General features: G+C 42.1%; 2 protein-coding genes across 3 annotated transcripts in view; one reads left to right on the top strand and one right to left on the bottom strand.

Annotated features, from left to right (window-relative positions):
• LOC306840485 (phospholipase B1, membrane-associated-like) overlaps window positions 1-1,245 on the bottom strand; it is a 70,550-nt gene extending 69,305 nt beyond the window's left edge. The window contains exon 1 of the mRNA XM_079369813.1: window positions 1,192-1,245. The gene's annotated coding sequence lies outside the window, so the exon portion shown is untranslated. The remainder of the gene's footprint in view (window positions 1-1,191) is intronic.
• A 1,072-nt stretch (window positions 1,246-2,317) lies between these two features.
• Window positions 2,318-7,873, top strand: LOC306840504 (protein LBH-like). 2 transcript variants are annotated; one of them, XM_079369843.1, is made up of 4 exons: window positions 2,318-2,531; window positions 5,574-5,652; window positions 6,257-6,431; window positions 6,785-7,873. In XM_079369843.1, the coding sequence occupies exons 2-4, from the start codon at window positions 5,575-5,577 to the stop codon at window positions 6,844-6,846; spliced, it is 315 nt and encodes a 104-aa protein (XP_079225969.1). In that variant the 5' UTR covers window positions 2,318-2,531; window position 5,574; the 3' UTR covers window positions 6,847-7,873. The 2 variants fall into 2 exon arrangements, with proteins under 2 accessions (XP_079225969.1, XP_079225968.1); XM_079369842.1 differs by lacking the exon at window positions 2,318-2,531 and adding an exon at window positions 4,248-4,471.
• Window positions 7,874-18,035: the final 10,162 nt, after the last annotated feature.

Genomic DNA, 18,035 nt, shown 5'->3' with positions numbered 1-18,035 from the left:
ATAATTTGTTTGTCTTCAGTGGGAGACACCTTGTCACATATGATGACAATATACTACATATATGCATCAACTGGCCTCAAAAGAAAAGTAACGGGAAGCAAAGATGAAGTGGGGTAAGCCAGCTGCGACAAACAACGAAGAGCTTCTCCACTTTCTGCCATTGGGAATCTTCAAGAGGCCACGGTGATCTTACACGCCACGCTTCAGGGATGCACAAGAAGGCCACGCTAGGAAAAGGTGCGAGCAATATCAGCAAGGTGGTGGCAGGGGTCCCAAGGTAAAGAACGGAATATTTTAGACTTAACTTTGGACTTTAGAAGTCTGCTTTTTAGAGGATTTAATAAACTTACATAACAAGTAAGTTGGAGCTTATATGTCGTTTAAGTATAACAACATATAATACATGCTACACACTGCAATCACAGACCGCTGTGGCATTCATTCATTTTGTCACTAATTTGGTAGTGAAAATGTGGCAACCCTACAGTCAATTGAGCGCTTTACATTTTCTTTGTTCTTCTCAAAACATTTGTTTCCTGATTGAAGCAGCTGTAAACCAGAAGATTCTTCTGTGTTTCTGGTTTCAATAAAATGTCTCAGTCAGAAACTAAAGGATCCATCTTCACTTATATCATGTATGTGATGTTTTAGCCATTTATAGCTGGCCTTACAGCAAACGACTTTTCAAGCAATTTCAGAGGCACAGACACATTTCCAAAGTCAGAATAAATTCACGAGAGTTTTGAATGAATACTCTTACTTCTGGCAGTAGCAATCTTCTGGGACTTTTACTAAATATAGAGTCACAGTTTGTTCCCAAAATATGTTATTATGCTAAAATTGTGGAGCCAGGACAGCGACGGCAACATTTTTACTTTGAAAACAAATTCTGAACCAAAAAAAGAAACATAGGCATTGAAAGACATGTATTATAAAAAGTTATACTGACAGTTTCACTGAAAGAGCAAAACACATGCATTCAATTATTTTATTTTGATAGTTCTTTTTTAGTCTGGCTTATTTTTCAGTGACTATCTTCTGCTACTACGTCACTCCTTTTTTAATGATAGATTTTTTTTGTTTGCGATGCAAGTGGTTTTCGTTTTTCTGCTGTATGTCACCTTTTTTTTGGGGGGGGGGGGGGGGGGGGTGTGAGAGCCTTGCTCTGCAGATTGAGGACCATGAACCCACCTTCCTCTTTGATGGTGTCTCTACGAATTCACCTGGAGCTCATGGTTCCTGCTTCAGCCGATATTCACTGCAAAACACAACACAATGCAAATAAAAAAAAGTCAAAATGAAATAAAATGTTAAACTTTTTCAGTGCAAATAAAGATACGCATTTGAATGCTTAAGTCTCAGTGTTTGGTTCACGGTTTAACAAATTAACTTTTTGATGCCAACATGTGGCTTTCACTGTCCTGGCTTCATATTACATTTAGCTAAAAAGTATTTTACAAAGAAAAAATAGAAAAACCTAAGAAACAATCAATAAAGATATATTTAAAAAAAACTACTTAATGAACACAACAGGCCCTTTGTAGGAGTTTGCAGACATTTGTACACTAGAGGGAGACACAGCTAATAAGTAGACTTACACTTTTTGTATGCTTGGGTTGAAAAATGATGAGGAAAAGTTAATTACAGGTAAATAAATAAAATGCATGATGCCATTTAGTGCTAACAGACAATGCTAAGCTAGGTATCTTGCTAATGGTTTTGGAGCTGTTTGATAGAAACCTTCACAAACTTTAAACTTCTTGTGAGAACCATAAAGTTAAAAAAAAGCATTTAAAAACTGAAAACTTTAACTCTGTGAAGGACAATGAGGAAAGTTACGAGATAAAATCAGCTAAGAATATTAGCAGATGTAAATTAACGGTCATTAACGGCCGTTTCACCTGATAAGATGGTGCCTTCAAGTGCGCGTCGTTTTTCCCAGCTTCAAGAATAACCGATGATTGAGATGTTGAGATAGAATTTAACGTTTTCGGAAGTGTTTCATTAAAGAACGAGTTAGGTCAAGGTGAAATGATTACTCTCAATCAGTTGCAAATCTTCCAACATTATCTCGCCAGTAATAGGCAACGCTTTAGTTGGAAATAGCTTCCCAGCTAAAGACACACTTTAGAAACCAAAATGGATCCAAAGGTGACTTCTAAAGTTGCTGATGAAATATGTAAAATAAAAGCTACAATCTCACACATGCAGCCGAACTCCCACAACAGCCCTTATGAACAGCATAGGTTATCTTCTTCATGTCTTTTCTTACTCGGCACATTTCGGACCTTGAAGGCAACATCCGTCCGGCTGCTCTGCGCAGACTCTGAACACTTCCACGCGAGCGGCAACTTCACTGGGAGCCACGCTCGCCCCGCCGCCTGTCGCCCACAACAGCCTGCATCATCATCATCATCATCATCAGCACCATCATCATCCTCATCAGCAGCAGCAGCAGCAGCATCAGTGTGATGAAGGAGCGGAGGACGGAGACCTCGCTGCTCTGAGACTCTGGATCAGCCCGCCGACAGGTAAGGCTGCGGATTTTATCCACCTTTGAACCACTTAGACAAACGTTTCTTATTTTCCAACACTGACTCAGAAAGTATTTTTTTTTAAAGTTCTTACATAATTTATTAGTTTTTTTTATTTTTATTAAATCCCAAAGGACTGTAGAATTAATATTAAACCTGTGTGCATTGGTGATGTTCAGTGTGTGGGATTGTGGGCAAAAAAGCACTGATCAGCCTGTGAAGTGTTTCAGTTGAAGTGTAGGTGTAGCAGAGGCTGTGTTTTATATTTAAATCTATTTATAGTATCAGGTACCTGCAGCACTGGCTACCTGTTGTGTGCCTTGCAAGCCAACCTATATGTGCCCTGAATCATGATAAATACAGTTAACTGTACATGAATTAAAGGTATTACACTAAAATGTGTGCCATTAAAAGATCAACTAAGAGCATTTGTGTCAAATCTAGAACAGGAAATCAGATGTAACTGCATGAAAAAATTAACATTTCAGATGGCTGCATGTTAAGTAACATTGTCTCAATGTGTGGCAATGGGTTGATTTTTGTTTTTCTTTTCACACCCCTGGGCTGTTCAAACTTACTGGGTTATTCGAGCAACCTGAATTTGAGGAGGTGGTGTTGCTGCTGGCTCTGATTTAGCAGCAGAAATGAAATATGGGGAGAAAAAAAAAGAAAGAAGAAGTGCAGCTGGGGCGATAAAGGACAGAGAGAAGGAGAGAGAAGAGTGGTTATTCTTACAGAATCTCCAAAATCGAAAATACGGGAATTTAGCAGATTTTTTAGTCGTCCTCAGGGAAAGCGCTGCGGACAGTCTCCACAGTGATGGATCTCATGATGGACAGCGTGAGAGGAGGAATTTTAATATGCGAGGTCACATCTTTCTTTTCCAAAAAAGCAAACAGTGAGGATGGAGAATGAGACTGTGTGGCTGCAGGCAGAATGGATTTCTGGAGATTTGGATGAGTTTCAAGTAAAGATCAGATTGTGTGTTGGTTTTTTTTTTTAATACTAGTAGGTGCAAGAATCTGGCACCAATCTCAAGTCTGCAATTCAACATCAGTAGAGAGAAGCTGCGGTGCATCAAGGTGCTGCTGTGGGTTTTTGGCTTATAGGTGATTAAAGAGCTGTGTGATTGTTTTTCTTTATCATTAATTTTTCTCTCTGTAATTATCAAGTCAGAAAATAATGACAAATGTTCCTGAAACATGAACTTAAAAATCTAATCTAAATATATTTAGATGAATATTGATTTGAGAACAAAGAAGACGAAAGGAGGCTGAGGCACTATGTCGACAACCTACTGCTAAAGAAAACTGTTTTCTATTTTAGCGTGAGGTTTCGATCATGTGCATCAGATCGGGTCTCTGCATTTAATATCAGCTTCACTTGTCATGTTTTTGTTTTGTTTTTTTTCAAAATATTGAAATCACTTAAAGTCTTACAAGTCAAGGACAGTTAAAGAAAAAATCTTCAATTGAAGCTCTTGGATGGAGCTTTAATTTTTTTGTTGGTTTTGGCGCCCCCTGTGGAGAAAATGGTGCATCTTAACTAGATGATGGTCTCACCAACATGTAAAGGTTCTATAGAAGCATCACTAGTCATTTCAGTTTCATAACCAGCTAAAAACTCCCCACTGGGACTTTAAGTGACACTTACTGTAACACACAGAAAAACAACAACCAGGCTTTATTCTTGGCAAAGATATTCAGCCTGCTTCATTCAGCTCAATGAATGGATGTACAGTGTTTCCTCTCAAGTCATGTGAACCCCTCAGCCAGCTTTAAATTTAAAGTGTGTGAAGGGTTTCATGTCTCTGCTGAGGCTGAAGTGAAGCAGCTACCTGCTGAGCGGAGAGGCAGACACATTAACACATGGATCACCTTGTGTCAGACCTTAACGACTCCAAAGAAGGCGTTATTATTATTCAGCCAGAGAAGCAGGTAAGAAAGCATGACAGAAAGCGTCACGCCTGGCATCTGCATTTAAATTCTTGTGTCTGTTACGCTTCACGTCAGCGCTGAGTGAGTTCTCAGAAATGAGATCTGGCTGTGTGCAAGCCTCTCCACTTCTCTTTTTCTTTAAATATATTAAAGATGGGCTCGAGAGTGGCCGCAGAGACCGCACAGATTCCCTCCAGAGGAACAATAAGAGTCTGATGAGGAGGAATAATGGTCTTTATTGTCTCTGTGCTGCGGCGGTGAAGGGCAGAAGCGAGTCCGTGGTTTCTCAGAGAAGTCTCACAACAACCCCACGCCGTCCTGGTGGAGGTAATTGCAGCGTATCGGCACACATGAATACCCCTAAATCAGCTCTCGGCCTTGTGCGCTCAGCCAAAGTGCACTACTCCCGACAATCAGAGGCATACAATCTCAATCGCTCGTCCCCATGGCAACAGCAACTCCTGGTGTGATTGTATGGAAAGTGGTGTTTCTGATAACTTGTCACATGTAAAGTCTGTTTTTTTTTGTTTTTTTTTACTGGTGGGCAGAGGACCGGTGTCGTCGGACGTTATTTTAAGAGGCATTGATTTTAAGTTGAAGATCGATATCCTCGCCATGAGAGAGAGCGAGAGTGCATTTAAAATAAGTGATGCAACCAGGTGTGCTTTTATATGAAGATAATGAAGGAGGTAAAGGGCGCTATGATGCTACATCCTCTGCTCGGTCACATCGATTTTCTCTGGTGCTTGTAAACTTGGACAGTAGTCCATTTAAACGGCCTAATGGCGCTCTAACCGTAGCTTACTGTGCATGTAAACAGGCTGTGCTCAAGTGGAGTGCCGATTGTCCCAAGATGCTTTTTCTTCTTCTTCTTTTTTTTTCAGCACCTGATGTAGTGTTCATGCACACTCTCCGGTTTGTCATGGTTCAACTGTCTTTGGTACATTTCAGTTACTGATTTCCTTTCTTTTGCGCTCGTGGTGACGTCCTCTCTAATATGAGCAGCATTTTGTCCAACAGTGGACTTACAAAGACTGAAAGAGGCTTTAACATCGAGGAGAGATGGTGTTCAGTTTACTGATTGATGTTTTTTTTCCTGCAGGATGACTGAGGTGATGAACTCTCTGGAGCCGGCTACGGAGGACTTTAGCGGGGGTGGCGCAGCCGCAGACCAGGACGCAGTATCCTTCCAGCTGTGTGTGTGTGTGTGTGTGTTTTAAAAGTGTGTGTGTTTAGATGATTTCAAAGCAGTCAAGTTTTATTTAAACAGAATAGTGTGACGCCGTGAGTCACAGGAGTGATGAGCAGGAGTAAAATGTGGGCTGACGCAAGGAAAGTGTTTGGTTGGACTCAGTCCTGCCGAGAGTAAATGGTATGTGTCACATCCAGATGAGTGAGTTATCATCTGCGACTGTACGTTTTATTTACCAAACATGATGTATCATCATTAGGTGGCGTGTGCTGGGCGATCACTCAGGCGATATACGGTCATGTTCTGTGTGATGAATCCTGTTTCTCAGTCTGATCTCCACTGAAAGGGTCTCTTTTTGGTAAACAGGCTCAACACACATAGTTTCTTTGTTCCAGGGTTGTCGGACCAGGAGAATTTAGCGTACAATTCAATGAGGAAATAGAAACGACAGCATCACATTTGAAGTTAGAGATCAGAGAAATAACTGAGCGAAGTCATCTGATGATTCCTAATCCTATTTTTACCGCATTGTTGTTCGTTCATGTGTTGTGAGCCCTGATGTCTTATCCCACCTTTACACAAGCGTCAAACAGATTTTCCCAGATACCCACGAGAGGTATCCAAAGCTGTCCAAGAGGCTTCCCTCCATCGTGGTGGAGCCGTCCGACGCGACCGAGGTGGAGAGCGGCGAGCTCCGCTGGCCGCCGGACGAGCCGAGCTCTCCGGATGCCAAAAGCGGGAGACAGTGTGCGGAGGGACAAACTGCAGGTGAGGACAAGTGTTGGCTCACAGTTTGTTTAGCCTTTAGCTTAAAGCAATGCTATAGCTACTAGACGCATCATAGCGTAAAGCTCCTGCAGCCTCATGTTGAAGTGTCCTTGGGCAAGACACTGATCGGCAACTTCACTTTCAGTGAATGTTCTTTTCTTTTGTGGCTTTTTATGCCTTTATTTTGACGGGACAGTGGGAGGAGCAGGAAACTGGAGAGACGTGACCTATGAATCGTTTGTCTTGTTCCGTCTTTGTGTTCTGTCACGTTTTTTAAAAAAACAAAACAAACGAAGAAATCCAAAGTCGGACAGAGTCGGGGAGTAATCCGGCGTCTTCGTGTCTCTTTCCAGGTGATGAACAGTTGAATGTGGACGTGGACGAGGAGGCCACGGGGGCGGAGATGCAGGACTGAACAAACCGTCCTCTCGTGTAGTCCACTGTTACTGTGAGTGTATACAGACTTGGATGAATGAGAGAGAGTCGGACAGAGGAGCAAACTGCATTAAGGATAGAAAGATCGCGGAGACTAAACAGATTCCCAAACACCAGATCACGGGGCTTGGAGCCAGAGTTGTGTCGGCACCTTTCTTTAATACATTTAGAGAAGGTGTTTTTAATTCCATGTGCTCTTCATTTCACATGAAAGAGCTCGCTCTGAGACGTGTCAACTCATGAAGATCGAAGGGACCAAGCTGCCATTACGACGTTATTGCCTTTCGGCTGTTCTCTTTTCACGAGAAGCCGACGTAACACCTGGCAGCAGTCACAATTTAAAGTACACACACATCACACACACGCTACCACGACTGTTTTCACATCTCCAGCTTTGTGATTTTGTTATTTTTGAATTTGCTAAATTAGATTTTCTCTCTGGCTCCAAGCCTTTCTGTCCAGATGTCCCATGATGTGATTTTTTTTAAAACCCGGACAGATGTTTCTAAATGCTGTCTTAAGTATTTAGCTCGTGTGTGCCATATTACTACTCCGACTTCTAACAGTAGCTGCTGTATTCTGTGCACAGTTTTTACATGAAGTCTCGGTGTAAATAACGTCACTGTGTGTTCGGTGGTGACTGCTGTCGTCTGGTGATCTTGGTTCACTTTGTAAAACTAGCTACGATGTTTTTGAAGATTTGACAGAAGAAGCCTTCAACACTTTATCGATGTTATTATGACTCGTTCTTTAATATCATATTATTAAATGTCTTTATACATTCGGTGTTCAAGGGAAAGTAACGTGTTCTGTTTTATTTAGGATATTAAAGCAATATGTTCACAGGATTTTCCATTTTGTTACAGAAGTTAATATTAATAATAATAATAATAATAATAATAATAATCGGTATATTTTAGATGTGAGTCGCTTGTCACAGACATGATATTTTTTAAAATACTAGAAGCCTAAATTATTGCACAAGTAATAAACCTTTCCAAAATTCTTGTAATGTTCTTTGATTATTATTTTTTTTTCTTGTGTTCTGTGGCGGACGACGTGAAGATGAACTCTGATTGGATGATCGTTTTTTGTCCTCCAGAGTTTAAAAGAAAGAGATCCGTGATACATGTATGTGTTACAATGATTTATCCGCCGACATGAGGACTATCGCATCATTTTTAATTATTCAAAAAACAAAATTTGAACCGATAAAATCATCGGATAATGATGGCGTTTAAAATTTTAAACACAGAAGAAGAAGAAGGAGCGCAGCCGCAGCGACGGGTCTCGTGGCGTCACCACGCTGGATGTTTCGCTCCGTGTCGGAGGAGAGTAACACGTGTGCCACAAAGGACTCAGAGGGGAGGAGTTTTAACACTGGATCTTGTGAGTCACCTGAAGCGTCGTCATAGTAACAAAGACGTATTCCAATAAAACGAAGCAGCCGCTAGCAGTTAGCATTAGCTCAGCGTCGGGTTTTTTGACATGTACTGTTGAGTTGCATCTTCGGGAAGCTGTCGCCTCACTCTGGAGTGCATTAAAAGTGTTTTTGACTCATTTGCACTTTTAGCTGGCACAAAAGCAGCGAAGGCTCTCCGTACGCATGAGCTGCCAGTAATTCAGCAGATGTTAAAGTAACGTGATCAAAATGTCGGCGTGTCCAGCTTCCAGAGGAAGTTTGTGAAGGGGAAGTTGATGAACGCTTCCTCTTTCACTCTGACACGGCGTTGTTCCTCTCGTCCGCACTGAGGCATGAAAACAGAAAGTGTCTCAACGATAATCAGCTCGGTGTGTTTTCATCCCGACGCACAAAGCGGAAGGTGATCTGAAAGGCTCAAATCTCAGCGTCTGTAATCATTGTGTGAACGCCTAGAAAAACAAACACCTGGAGGTGCATTGTGTTTCCTCTCCAGATAAGGAACGTTTACATTTTGTGCCTTTTTCATACAAAGACTTTGATCCTAACTGTGGCTTTTGTAAAACTCCAAGCAGAGGAAGAGCTCAAAGGGAGTGAAATGTTTCACGTACACACAAAGAGCCGCTTCAGACTCTCCTAATCCAATCAAAAGATACAAATCTGTCATGGAACTTTCTTTGTCAAGCGTTCAAATTGTGTTTTTCCTGCAGTGAGACAAAGAAACACTCTGCTGCTGTTCCACATTTACACTTTTATGAGTGCTGGATGATTCTCTGATTCGTCTTTGACCCAACTTGAATGGACTGATTGTTTGGTTTGTGAGAGGACTTGTCTCCATTATTAAGAGCCAAAACAACACCTGCATGATTCTTGTTTTTTTTCCAACTAACAGTCAAAACATCCAAATATGAAATGAAACGATCCGAATAAAAAGGAGAAGCTGCAGATTCTCACATGCGGCACAAATCAAGAAACATTTCTTAAACAGTAAAAAGTAATTGCCAATAAATGTCTCTGTTGCTGTATAAACGTTTCATCTAAATCTCTTCGAGTGTGCTGTCTGAAAAATCGTATCGAAGGTGACGACACTGCTGCTTTCAAATAACTGAACTGAAAGAGACACGAATTTGTACAAAATGTAGACTTTGAAGAAGCTGATCGGTCCTGAATGCTCTGGATTTGATTGGACCAGAGAAGGTAGGCGGGGCTTTGAAGGCCGTTTTGGACGCCCCTGGGTTTGCCAGATATGAGAGCAGTTATCAGGTCAACAGGTGTTGCAGCGATGGAAGCGGGCAGTGGAACTGCTTCAGATAGAAGTGATTGTACCCGAGCTAAAAAGCCTCTGCATGTTTCTAATAAGCTCCAGCAGCAGAAAGCTGCTCAAACTAGGATCAATGTTGGAGATGAAACATGGAGAGAGGTTAGAACGCAGAAATTTAAGTTAAGTTAATTAATCAACCAACAGCAATTGAATAAGTTGCTAAAATTTGTTCGAGCTTCATCATGAAGGGAATTTGTTGCTCTGTTTTTATTAGTGAGTGAATCTTTTGGTGTTTTACAGACTCTTCTTGTTCTAACTCATCTATAACTCACACATCTGGACAGTTTAATCACATGACAGAAAAGTGTTGTAGCTCGTCTTATTGTTTCACTCATTGTTTGTTAGTAGACTAAAAGTTTACCTATTAATCCATCTATGAGCTCTACCAAGAAATGTAAGATATTTAAGTGTGGAGTGCAACTAAAAAGAGGAACATTAGAAGAAAAGACGGTAATCTCAGAGAAATCATCAAAGGTTTTCAGTGTGTCTATCTCGTATAAACACACACACGCGTGTGCGCTCCCACGTCCTCTCTGATGGCTTGTTGAGGCTGAAAAACGGAGAAAGGTCAATCCGGTGTCTTGATCCAGACAGCGAGATGGATTGCAGGATCTCCATCTTATTCCTTTCATGCCTCGCTCGCTCTCTGCGTCTGACCTTTCTGAAGACAACCCTGCGAGGAGCACTTCATCGGAGCACGTCGGGTCACTCCTGGGAAAATGAAGGGCTGCGGGGAGCGAGGCTGCGAGGAGGGGGTGCAGTGTCAATTATCTCTCAAATGTCACAAGCTGTTTTTTCAAAGGAAGGAGGACTAACACTCATCCCTCCTCTGAAGGAGCTCACACACACACGCTCATATTTCACAGATAATTCTCACCGAGGTGCAGGCTTTCAACGTTTGCTGCTGCAGCGCTGCAATCAGGAAAACACTGATTCACTGTGCACCTGCACACCAACAGGTATGACTCACCGAGCTCGCAGTCCTACGTTTATACGCATTTAATATATCGTCGTCAGAAATCAGGGGGAAGAGGAACGACATCCAACTTCTGGACAAACTTTTGCCTCTCGTGTCGCACACTAAACTCCAGCGCTCCGACTTCTGTTTTTAATTCTTCCTTTCCTTTGATAATTCCCTCCTTTTCTCCTTCCCTTTTCCCTTCCTCGTGTTCATTTCTTTAAATATATTTTCTCTTAACTTTTGAACTTCCTCTTATTCATTTATTTCTTCCTTTCATCCTTTCCTCTTCACTTCCTCCTGTCTTCTTTTCATTATGTGTCCTTCCTCTCGCTTCCTTTCTCTATCCTGTAGTTTCCTGGTCCCTACCTCCTTCTTTTCATCCTTTTTTTATCTGACAGCAATTTAATCCCCAAGCTGATGAATTCAAAAGTGATAGTCAATCAAAACTTCACCTATTATATTTGTTTTTATTTACAAGCTCTCTTTTTTTACCGGATGTAAACAATCTCACTGTCAGTAAATAAAGGTTATTTGTCTCTGCTGTGTCCCCTCCAGCTGCTCTCCTGTTTCATTATGTTGAATTCATTCATGTTGCGATCAGAACAAAGACGGAGCGGACGGTGCCACTTGTAAATCTGTGTATTTAAAAGTACCTTTTAACACCGCCATTAGAGGTGCTGAGTGTTGTGAGGGAGTTGTGTTTTGATGATGTCAAAGTGTGCTGTGCCAGGACTTTCATCTCCCACTCACGCTGGCTTCAAACGGCTCTTTCAAACCAGTCCGTGATAGGCCGAGGCTCAAACTACCCGCTCTCCGCCTGCGGCCCAAACAGCGTCCTCTCAGCGCCTCGCCACGACCGGACAAACAAGGGTTTGATTGTTACATCACAGGCAACACAATAATAATAAACACATTTTGTTTGCAGAGCTAGCAGCATATTTAAAAGTTTCTCATGCTACAAGATCCCTTTCACGCCTTCAGAGTTCCTGCTGACTTAACTAAAAAGTCTTCACGTTAGTTTAAGATAGAGTCCGTAGCTTTTTCCCAAAACATCAAATATAACAGTAAAGCTGCTCAGTGTCTGCACAGATCCTTTCCTCTGTCTGGATGTTTCTAGGCGGGGAGCTGCTGGGTTTTTCTTCCAGCCACTGACCGCCTACAGGTAGGTTTAAGAGTGGATACAATTCTGCGACTGGATGCGATTCCAAGCGGTGAACATTGTGGATGGGGAGGCAGCGGCAAAGAAAAGAGAATGTAATTATCGTAAGGTGTAACGCCAAGCGGATAAAGCTTTTTGCCAAACGAAGGTAAACCTTGGGTAAACCTTGCGATGAGTCCAGGAGGCGTGGCCACACTTGTTTTGTTTTCAAGCTGCTGCAAAAATGTCTCCTGACTCGACCTTCACCGACGATAAAATGAAGAGCACTTCCCCGTCTGTCTTTTGAGAAGCAACTTGAAGAGAGAAAAGACGTGTGAGTACGGAGGCGGTCGTCTCCTATCCGGAAGGTTTTGGGTTCGAACCCGAGCTCCTAAAGCTATATTCCCTTTCATGCAGATATTTGATCAAATACATGAATCCTATCTCAGGTTGGCTACACATACAAAGAGTTTTAAGGCTCCGTTTTTGGGCGCCAAAGACCTCAGCGAAGACGAGATGCAGATGAAAATGCTTTGCACTAAAGAAAAGTTTATTCAAATGTCTGTAGATGAACACGTCAAACTGTCCTCTCCCATCTCCCACCTTTTTAAAAACCCGGCGAGTGTGACGTCAGCCTCGTCTTCGAATGACCACCGGCTGCTTAAATCACAGCCAATCATCGTTAATCCACCATAAAACGAAACGACCATGAAACTTTTGTGCAAACTGGATTCAAGAGGTTTGAAAACGGAAAGGGAAATCAAACACAGCAGGTAGAAGAGAGTGAATTCCCTTTAATGGTTGTATAATGTTTTTTTAATGTAAGTACGTGTGCCATAAAGTCACATATAAAGTAAGTGGGATTGGCTGTTCAGTTTATTGCGTCAGTAATCTCGTCTCATGCCGGGTGTTGAGAGCCTTCAAGTGTTTCCTTGAATCAAGTAAATGTTTCGTAACAGGTCAAATGTTTGTCTCATTATGTCGGATTGATGCCGCACGACATAAGCAGAGAGTAGATTTCTTGAAAGGCTGAACTGATGAAACTCAGCGTGAACCTGATGAAACACTCGAATGTGTACGGACTGAATTAAAGAGCAGGGAGATGCAGTGTGTTTGATTGTGTGAAGAGCACTTACTGTGTGGACGGCAGCCAGCCAGGAGCTCCGTCTCCGCTGAGGCCTCTCAGCCTGCAAGCTGGACGCCCACACCGACAAAATACACCTACATGTTAGACCCATCATGGCTGCCAAACCCAGCGCTGTGACAGGAAGAGTTGAACAGAGAAGCAACATTAACATTCATCCTCCAACTTGCTGCTTGTTAAACTATTCAAGAGCATCACATGAGTGTGAGTCTGAGGCGTACGAGCTGCACAGTTCAGCTAACATGCAGAATTATTTTAATGATGTTACAACGTCTTAAAGGATCAATCAGTATGAAGGGAACATGCTACGTTAAAGTGCAGGCTTCAATATTGGAAATGCTTTTGAAAAATGGGAGAGAGGTAATAATGAGGAAAAGAGACTCTACGATTAAGGCGTGAAAATAAACGTTTCAAAAACAACCTGTAACTTCATGTAATCGGATCGATCAGTAGAGAGATAAGCCAAATGTTCGTCACACGTTTCAAAGTAAACGTGAAACTCTTGAAGTTATTTTGATGTTGTTTGTGAAGTAGGTCGCCATTTTGTTAAAACTCAAGATCTGTGGAAAAGTCTGTGTAGGTTCATTCAGGTCGTGGTCAATATCAAAGCTTGATCCAAAGGCAACCAGGGGCAAGATCTCAGCTAGCTTTGTCCACCAGATAGTTTAAAACTGAAGAAGCCTTTCGGAGGAGAGTTGAAACGTCTTCAAGAGCTTCAACCAGTCCGCTTGTCTTTGGATCGAGCTTTGAAAGGATCTGAGATAACTCAATAAATGAGAGGAGATCTCACGGGGAGGAAAAGACTAAGATAGACAAACAAGTAAGATTACAACCAAGACATTTAAAAAAATAAAGAAAGTGAAAAACATGAAACTGCTAACGATGTAAACCAGGAACAGACTTCGTTAATTAGAGACCAGGAAGTCCTCCCTGCTGAGGTCGTCTCTTTTTCCAAAGTGGGACACCTCAGAGCGATTTATTCTGCCTCTGACAGGAAGAGAAACGGAGGCTGCGGGTCAGGTGGGTCTCGCCGCCGAGAGTTCAGGTAACGTAGCAGGAAACAGGGACTCTGTTGCCAAGGTAACCGGAATGTTATCATATCACAACTTTGGTCCCGTTTTGAAGCATTTTTAAACTACGGAAAAAAAATTTAACTGTGACGTTCAGCTTTGAAGAGACCAGCTCCACAGACACCAGTTCACAGATCACAGACTAAGACAAGAAAATTGTTGAGTTTGTGACAGTTGAATTATTTTCCTGTTTGAATATTAAAGCATTAAAGTCATTTTGTGACATTACAGTAACTGTTTGCTGCGTTTCAACCAGCAGAGAGACTTCACATAGAAATCAGTTATTCAGAAAAAGTTAAATAATTTTGTTTTTCCAGAAGACCAGAATATTGTTCTGCAGACATTTAAACACGATGTGCTTCTCTTTTTTCCTCTATCGTTCCTTTATGAATATAAACTAAGTGGTGATAGATCCAAAGTGCACAGCAGATAAGCAAATTATTCATAATTACACAACCAGTTTGTCATTCAGCTCCGGTACACAGTTCAGTGAAGAGCGTCTCTTCATTTGTTTGGGAATAATGCTCCACTCAAACATGTTGCTCGGCGCAGGGTTACTCTAGTAACCTTTTCTATGAATAGTAAATGTCACCGTAATCAATTTTAGATGGGGCGGCTCTGCAGGTGGAGCCTGGAGCTGCTTGGGAGGAGGAAGAGAGGTGGATGTGAGCGGCTGCTGATGCTGGAGAGAGAGCATGCGTTCACCTTCTGTGGACGCTTTTTATAAAAGCTTCATGAGGCAACAAACCTGAGATTTGAAGAATATCTGATTTACAGAGCTGGAAGGGAGGAGTTTTTACAGGTTGAAAAGAATATTGCAAATATACCCTGAAAGTCCCTCAAAGTAGATGATTAAAAAATGAACGTACAGTTGCTTTATTGCCAAGAAATTTCACATTGATTGACCGTTTTCTTTCCGTATTTTAAAAAAGCTGGTGAGATGTGGAGTGAAAACCTCAGTGGCTGAAAAATCAAGTTAAGTGCTAAGTGCTAAGCTAAAACTACAGTTCTTAAAGAGGCCACACGAGGCTGTTTCCTAAAGCGAGCGCACCCCCATTTGACCTGAAGTAAAACCTTACAGCAGAAACAATCATGTTTACAGGCTGATACAAAATGGTTTTGAATTCAACAGCTTATTTTGCATTTTCCAAAAACTCAAACATCTGCATTATATGCGGGTTCAAAGCAGTGGCTGCTGGTGCATTGCACTTCAATTTTCCACAACTGCACCGGGGTATATATATCTTAACTCGTAAGCTTGTTGCTAACACATGCTAAAATGTCAATAAAAGGCAAAAGACCAACGTGCATGTGCAACTTAATCTCCATCATGCAGGTGCGTGAGAGACATTTTTATCGGGGTAAGCCATGCGTTTATTTAATCAAAGGCCCCATGATTTTTTTTTTTTTAATGAATCAACCCTGGGAGCTCTGCTGATCATATCTCAGCATCTCTTATGGAATCACAGAGATCGAGTGTTTAATGAACACGGCAGCACAAGCCTGCAGACACTTCCTGTGTCCTTTTTTGACAGATTTTTTTTTTTTTTATAGATTGAGAGAAGTCTGCTGCTTCAGAAGCTTCATTATATTCTAATTGTAAAACCTCTCCAGTAATATCTCTATATCACATACTGGTATGATCTGATACAATATGATGCATGGATGTAAACTGAGTAAAACATGAATATTAATCCAGAGATAACACTGACAGGAAACATTTATTATCTATTATCCTGGCTGTCGTTGGCAGGAAGTGGGATACACCCTTTAAAACTAAATGTTGATAGTTTTGCAGCAAATTATTCCATATTGGTTTTCCTACTGTAGCTCACACTACTTCCACCACAGGTGAATGAAGCCAGTTCAAGATAACTGACCTAAAACTGAGTCACACAGAACAGAGGGAGCAACACATCATCGAAGCGTGTTTCACCATTTAAACATCACACCAATCCCACCAAGAGGGATGACCCTTTTACGGTGGATAGATGGAGGAGCAAAAGGTTATTTTTGTATGTAGGAGTTTTTGGGTTTGGGCTCGTCACTGGTTCTGATGCTCACTTTGCAGAAAATAAATTGAAATTCAAATCGGCCGTGTTATTTCTTCCCCCCGCCGGCTCAGTATGCAATCTCAGCTAGCAGGAGCAAAAAAAACAGATCACGAATTGTTTTCTCCCCTTATTTCTCCACATTAAGCCTTTTGGTGCCTGCCGCATTCTGTCTTATAAGAGCAGCAAAACCTCACCCAGCAATCCAACCTGAAAACAAACAGGAGAGTGCAGACAGCCGGGGAGAGCTCCATCGCCAAGCAGGCTGTCATTTTCTCTTTTGGGACTCAGCACAACAAAATAAATGGCTGCACACGGGGCTTCTCTCCCTGTGCAGACTGAGGCTGTCCCAGTTCTTAAGACAGACTTTATATGGGGTCCACTCTCAGTCAGATTAGGTATGTTACACATCCAAAGGGGGGAAGGGGGATAAGTACTTCTGCTGAACTGGACGTCTCCCTCATGTCTGTTTCTAAAGATGGTTCGCTGGCGTTCAGTCCCATTTCTGTATAACTGAGCTAAGAATACAGCGTATAAAAGGTTCTCTTCTTCTATTGCCTCAGTCTCTGACTCTCTGGTTATGAGCTCTGTTTGACTGAAAAAAGCACGCGAAACAAATAACAGTGATCGTGACAGAGTGTGGGGGGAAGGTAACTGGAACAAAAGAGAAAAACAGAGTGAACCTCTGGGCCGAGTTAAAGTGTTTGGTCTACGTCTGTGATGTGACAGAGTATTAACGCACTGTTTAGTCAAGCTGCAGCTCCATTTGGGCATTTAAAGCAACATCATGGAGGAATTCTGTTTGGTGCACTTTGGCGCATCACGATGGTCATTCGAGTGCAACTCGAATGTTGTACTCTGACACAGAGCTGATGTGCCTCCCTCTCACGGATCTCTCTGTTACAGCCGATTGTAGAGGCGACGTTTTGATCTGGATGTATTCATTTATTTGTAAGTAAGCGTGAGACATAACTAACGTGGCTTTCTGCACCCGGTCAGCTGCTAAACATGAGACGACAATGACATCGACAATACAGCCTCAAGTTATGGCACAATCTGTTCTGTGTACTCTCTCTGCTTCTTGCTCTCTTTCCTTTTTCCCCGCTGAACTTCATGCATCACCGTCCTCTTCCGTCTCTTACCCTCAGCCATCCTATCAAACAGGACAGAGACGAGCTAACTGGCTGGCTAGAGTTACTACGTGTAGCTGCAGTGTAGGCGCTCTGTTGACATGAGAGAGACGCTGTGAAAAAGTTACATATAGTTGCTTTAAATGGACTACTGTCATTGTACCAGCATACACTCACCAGGGGAGAATCTCATCGTTGATGGGTTAGAATTGCCAGAGGGCAACACGCTCTCTTTCAGCTAGTTACTTTAAAACCTTCTTCCATTAGACAGAGTAGAAAAGATGTTTACTGTCATTTGCACAGGCACTGGGCAGCACAGGTACAAATGAAAGTCTCTTTTTAAAATCTATAAAAGCTGACTGCGTGTCGTTTTCCTCGAAAAGAATAGAGAGAGAAGAGACTGTTCTTGTGCGAGATCTTTCCTCTGATGTTTTTCTGTTTTCGGTAAAGGGAAGATAGAGCCAAGGGGGTGAGGAGACATTCACAAAGATATTCTCTCTGTACGATGTCTCACTCTGCTCTGAAGTTGATTGAACTGCTCTGGACTTTGCTCGTTGACCTGCTGGCATCCTCAGAGATCCAGCAGGTCACACAGATCCTCTGGACCTCACGGGCTGAACAGAGACTCTGCATCTCTGGCTCATCCACACGACACAGAGCTGATGATGCAGCATGCATTATTTAAAGTCTATCCAGTGCTCCCAGTGTCATAGCATTTTAATCTGCAATCAGCCCCCCTCTTCAGGGCTTAAGTTACCTTCCCTCCTGTGACACTGACAGGCAGGGTTGAAACGAGGACAGAGATGTTTAAAACAACAAGTCTGTAGTTTCTCTTTATCAACAAATAGAGAAACCAATACATGTATCCCTCAAATAAGTTTTGTCCACATAGCCAGAAATGAACGTAGCTCCATTGTTGTCTGGAAGTCTGAAA

Source organism: Symphodus melops (assembly GCF_947650265.1).
Source record: "Symphodus melops genome assembly, chromosome: 19".
NCBI lineage: Eukaryota > Metazoa > Chordata > Actinopteri > Labriformes > Labridae > Symphodus > Symphodus melops.
This window is presented reverse-complemented; position numbering and strand designations above follow the sequence as displayed.